The following is a 5,591-nucleotide window of genomic DNA, read 5'->3' as shown; positions in this document are numbered from 1 at the left end:
GCTCTCCACTCACTGCAAGCTCCGCCTCCCGGGTTCACGCCATTCTCCTGCCTCAGCCTCCCGAGTAGCTGGGACTACAGGCGCCTGCCACCGCGCCCGGCTAATTTTTGTATTTTTAGTAGAGACAGGGTTTCACCGTGTTAGTCAGGATGGTCTCGATCTCCTGACCTCGTGATCCGCCCATCTCGGCCTTCCAAAGTGCTGGGATTACAGGCGTGAGCCACCGCGCCCGGCCAAATTAAGATGTTTTTAAAGCTCCAAGAGTAAAATACAGCTGTATTGTAGTAGTTATCCTATGATGACCTAAATCTGTAATTAAGATTCTTTGAGTGTTGCCAGCATAAAGTCTAGTTTGGAGCTTCTTAAAACCCTGAGAGATGTGCTTCCAACTCTGAAAGACCTGAACTAAAAAAAGTCAGCTGTAAGGCAATTTCTTTATGTAACTGAACTAATTCTTCCTTTGTGTGATATGAAGGAAAACTGAGACCAAATTTATATACAGGATCCTTATGGTAAAATTTGCATATAAAGTTCATTCCATTTGGCTCCTGCCTTGTTAAGTCTTTTTGAGCAACTGAAAGCCCCATGGTTATATTACCAGGATTCAGGTGGAGGGGCTATACAGCTTGTCTCTGGGTAGGAAAGGGGAAGGAAAAAGCAGTGACCGCAAAATCATGTTTATGATCGGACTCTGTGCTGTCTGGTTTTACAAAGGCAGCGTGCCTCGTGCACCAGGCCCAAGGGACTGGATGAGACCGGGTGTGAGTAAGGAGCAGCGGTAGCAAGAGTCCCAGACCTGCCTTTCTTTGTGTGTTCCCCATGACCCCCCAGGCTCCACCACATCAGTTTCTGTCTTCCAGCAAAACACTGACCTTCCCTGTTGAGCAGTCGCCATTGATGGCTCATGGCCTGCTCAGCGAAGTCCAGCCCTGACCCTGGCATTTGAGGCCCTCTGCGGTTGGGCCAACCTGCCTTTCTAGCCTGACCTCATCCCGGGTAAGTCTGTCGCCAGCTTTGGTGGACCCCAGTCTCACAGGTCTGTGGCTTTTTCACTCCCAGCCCCACGGCTTTGCTTCTGCTGCTTGTCTCTGACCATTTCCACGCCCTCATCCACTCCATTCTGGGTGCCTTTTTCTGGGCATCCCAGATCCCACCCATCCTTGAGTCTAGGCTAAGACCTGATTCCTGGGGTGCCAGCACCCAATTCCAGGTGGCAGTGGTCACCTCTTCTGCTCGGTCTGCCCCTTGAAAATACTTCTGTTGCTAGATGTCCAAGGGATTTTTTTTTCCCACCAGAACCAGATTAAAACTGCAGGGCAGGGCCCTTTCTTCCAGTTTTTTGGCAGCCACCTTAGTACCTAGTAGAGTTCATTCACTCATTCGGTGACTTAGTGCCTCCTTAAAAAGATCAGGGGCTGGGTGCAGTGGTTCACACCTGTAATCCCAACACTTTGAGAGGCCAAGGTGGGAAGACGGCTTGAAGCCAGGAGTTCAAGACTAGCCTGGGCAACACAGTGAGACTCCATCTCTCCAAAAAAAAAAAAAAGTTATTTTAATTAAGCCAAGTGTAGTAGTGTGTGCCTGTGGTCCCAGCTACTCAGGAGGCTGAGGTGGGAACAGCACTTGAGCCCAGGAGGTCGAGGCTGTAGTGAGCTATGATTGTGTACTCCAACCTGGGTAACAGTGAAACTCTGTCTCAGAAACAAACAAACAAACAAACAAAAAACCAGAATAGAACCTAATCCTTGTGCCCTCAGAGCTTCCAGTCTGATGGAGCAGATAAAAATTAAGCAAGTAATGAGGAGAGCATTACAACAGATTCCTTGGTAGCGGCTCAAGACATTCCTGAGTGCATTCATTTAATAAGAGAAATTGAACCATCCATGAAGAATCTGTACCTCGAAAAAAATAACGTTCATCTCTTTTCCATGTCCAGATGTGAACAAAGGCATCTATGTTGTACGTTGGGATTCCATGCCAGCCAGCGAGGATTTCGATAGGGTCCCCATAGCGTGTCCTATTGTTTCGATTTTCATAAAGCCAGTACCAGCTGTTGCGGAAGAAATACGTGCTGAATCTCACCATCACCTCTCCATATTGGTTTCTCTCTTTGCGAATCCAGTCAAATGCAGTATCGAATGATCCCTCACAGGAGCCTTAAAAAAAAGTCACTTGTCACATGGTACAGAAACATATTTTCATGTGTGACTTGAATGAAGACAGTTGCAAAGCTGGGGCTTTCTATAAAAACACCTTAAAGTAAGACCCCATGTAAGACTGAAGTGAGGCCAGGTGCAGTGGCACATGCCTGTAATCCCAGCATCTTGGGAGACTGAGGCAGGAGGATTGCTTGAGTTCAAGACCAGCCTGGGCAACATGGTGAAACCCAGTGTCTACAAAAATATATATATATATACACATATATATATATATATTTATATATATACATACACATACATCAAAAATTAGCTGGGTATGGTGACCCGTGCCTGTGGTCCCTTGGCACAGGCTACTTGGGAGGCTGAGGTGGGAGGATTGCTTGAGCCTGAGAAGTTGAGGCTGCAATGAGTGAGATCAGTCCACTATACTCCAGCCTAGGCAATAGAGTGAGACCCTATCTTGAAAAAAAAAAAAAAAAAAAAGATTGAGGTGGTGAACAGAGGGAGCTGGGGGTGCCAAGTTGCCTGCTACAGTCCTGGTTCACAGGCACATTATGGCTTCATTCTTCACAGTGTCCCAGGCCCCTCTCAGAAGCATCTCAATTTGGATGCAAAGTTATGTACGGTTGACCACCCTAAATATAGCTAGTGAATGCCTCCCTTGACGCCTTGACGGTAGTTTGACTTCATTAGTGGGAAGAAGTTTGATTCTGGGCTCATGTAAAAGTAAGATTTCCACTGGGGCAAGTCCGTGTGTCCTGACTGTTGTTGTCTCCAAAGACACACAGTGCTGAGAACGGGGGGATGTGAGAACAGAAATGGGATGGTCTCTGTTAGGGACTTTTTTTTTTCAAGACAGAGTCTCCTTCTGTCACCTAGGCTGGAGTGCAGTGGTGCAATCTTGGCTCACTGCAACATCCACCTCATGAGTTAAAGCAATTCTCCTGCTTCAGCCTCCCAAGTAGCTGGGATTACAGGCGTGTGCCACCACGTCTGGCTAAGTTTTGTATTTATGGTAGAGACAGGGTTTCAACATGTTGGCCAGGCTGGTCTCGAACTTTTGACATCAAGGATCCGCCCACCTTGGCCTCCCAAAGTGCTGGGATTACAGGCGTGAACCACTGTGCCCAGCCTAGGGACCTCTGAATGGAAAAGAGGAGGACAGCTTTATTCCCTCGGGCCTCGGTGTTAAATCACTAACCACTTTAATCAACCACTAGAACATTTGGCCTGAACGATTTTAAATAGAGATTAGAGCTTATTCTGGCCAGGCTAAACTCAGTTTTTTTGGGATTGCAGTAAACTCCCAGGGCTTCCAGTGTGTGCGTCTCTGGGGGGATGCCATAGCACGGGTGGGGGCCCTGCTTGTGTTGAGAAAAACACCGTGTTCACTGTCCTCCCGGGAAATGCATGTGGCATGTGGAAGACAGGACACAGGAAGGACTGGCTGTCGACTGGGCAGAACCACTTTTAACTGAGACAGTGGCATCAGGGAGCTAGAGGACGGCTACCCTTGAGTGACATGAGTTGCACAACGTTGTGCTCTTGGGCCCAGGTTCCCGGTGAGGAGTGAGCGGGGTCCTGCTGTGCTCTGGAATACAGTGTCCTCCGCCAGCTCAGGGATGCCCTCCCCAGCAGTCTTACCATACAGCTTTTGAATTGCTTTCCTGTCCGACCAGTCCAACTCAAAGGCGGGTTCCTGGGGAATGTAATTTGGTTGCATTATGGATCCCGTCCTGTAGGTGTGAGGCAAGCCCAGGACATGGCCAATTTCATGGACGGCCACCTAGAAGGGGACACACACCATGGGCGCTAGGTGAAGCCTGGGCGATGGATCCCTGCATAACAGACGTAGGCCTGTTTCGAGAGGAGCGGTGCTTGTGAAGAGGGGAGCACCAGTGGAACTGGGGAGCCGTGGTCAGACACATTCACCTCCTCAGAGGATGCGGACGCTACATGGGAAAAGCTTGGACTTTTTGGACATCGGCCCATGAGCACTGCTGGTGTCTTATCAACACGAGTGGCTCAGGACCACTGACCTTGAGAAGGCTGATGCCCATGTCACTGGTGGGAGGCGTGAAGTGTTCGTCATCGTCAAAGTGAATGTCACCTAGGTGCCAGGCGTGTGCAAACTCCTGCCCACTCCCATCGAAGGCCCGCGGACAGCCCAGGTGCCGGCCTGGCGAGGGGGAAAAGGTCCCGGTGCAGGATGAGTGCCCACATACTGCTGGTATGTGGCTGGTCCCCAGCCTCCAGGAACCGGCAGCAGAGGCAGACAGAGCGACAGCTCCTGGATTAAGTCCTCAATGTGAGGAGGGTGGGAGAGGGTTTGTTTATAAACTGTGTTTACTGTCAGAGACAGTCAGAGACCAGCAGGCACCAAGTGCCTGGGAGCAGAGCAGAGGGGGACTGGGAAGACGGCAAAAAGGCCGGATCCTCGCCTCTGTGGAGGTCATGAAATACTGGAAGCCGGGTCGCTTAAAATTTGTCTTTTTCAGCCAACTGTGTCCCTGTACTTCTCACCCTGGGACATTAACCCAGTGAGACCAGAAGACAGCCCTGAGCACCCCCGGGTCACCGATGGGACTGAAAAGCGGCTTGTCTACTTGCTGCTTGTCTCTGACCACTTCCACGCCCTCATCCACTCTCCATTCTGGGTGCCTTTTTCTGGGCATCCCAGATCCCAGCCATCCTTGAGTCTAGACCAAGACCTGATTCCTGTGGGCGCCAGCACCCAATTCCAGGTGGCAGTGGTCACCTCTTCTGCTGGGTCTGCCCCTTAAAAACACTTCTGTTGCCAGATGTCCAAGGTGTTTTGTCCCGCATTTGTCCATTTGTACGGGGGAGGTGGTGGCACCTGTGCCTGACCCCGCCCTGTCCCGAGGCCCCGGCTGCTGCTCCCTAGGGAAGCTGGAGGCACAGGCAGGGAGCCGAGTGGGACGTTGAGGAGCAGCCCGGGCAGCAGCCTGTGCCCAGGGCCAGCCGTAGTGTCCCCATAGGCCACACCGGGTTCTCTGCGAGGGGACCATGATTCTGACAAGACGACGCTGACCGGAGGCTTCTGCCTGCTGACAGGTGCGCCTGGGACAGGCCGGGAGGGCTTAGCCCCCTATTCTGCAGGTGGCCGAGACGGGGGTAGGTGCGCCGGGGTCCCCAAGGGGCTGGGGCGGGAAGGCCAGGAGCCCGGGGCGCTCTTACCTCTCCCAAAGCCCAGCTTGATGTCGACCGCGGCCCCGGGGGAGGCCAGGTCCTCGCGGAAATTCAGCGGCGTCACCTCGCTCCACATCCTGAAGGCCAGCGCCACGATGCGCCGCTGCTCGGCCGCGGACAGTTGGCTGCTCAGGGCCTCGCCCAGCAGCCTCCAGCTCAGCGTCCTCTTGGAGAAGGCCCGGGCGGCCCCGCCGTCGGGGGAGCCCCGGGGCTGCCAACCCC

At 52.3% G+C, this 5,591-nt stretch overlaps 1 protein-coding gene across 1 annotated transcript in view; it reads right to left on the bottom strand.

Annotated features, from left to right (window-relative positions):
• MMP21 (matrix metallopeptidase 21) overlaps positions 1–5,591 on the bottom strand; it is a 10,206-nt gene that overhangs the window by 2,409 nt on the left and 2,206 nt on the right. Inside the window, exons 3-6 of the mRNA XM_017858638.1 lie at positions 5,358–5,591; positions 4,199–4,338; positions 3,804–3,945; positions 1,899–2,156 (exon numbers count right to left, since the gene is read on the bottom strand). The exon at positions 5,358–5,591 is cut by the window's right edge and continues 17 nt beyond it. Coding sequence (XP_017714127.1) covers positions 1,899–2,156; positions 3,804–3,945; positions 4,199–4,338; positions 5,358–5,591 — 774 coding nt within the window. The remainder of the gene's footprint in view (positions 1–1,898; positions 2,157–3,803; positions 3,946–4,198; positions 4,339–5,357) is intronic.

Source organism: Rhinopithecus bieti, unplaced genomic scaffold (assembly GCF_001698545.2).
Source record: "Rhinopithecus bieti isolate Rb0 unplaced genomic scaffold, ASM169854v2 scaffold_42745, whole genome shotgun sequence".
NCBI lineage: Eukaryota > Metazoa > Chordata > Mammalia > Primates > Cercopithecidae > Rhinopithecus > Rhinopithecus bieti.
This window is presented reverse-complemented; position numbering and strand designations above follow the sequence as displayed.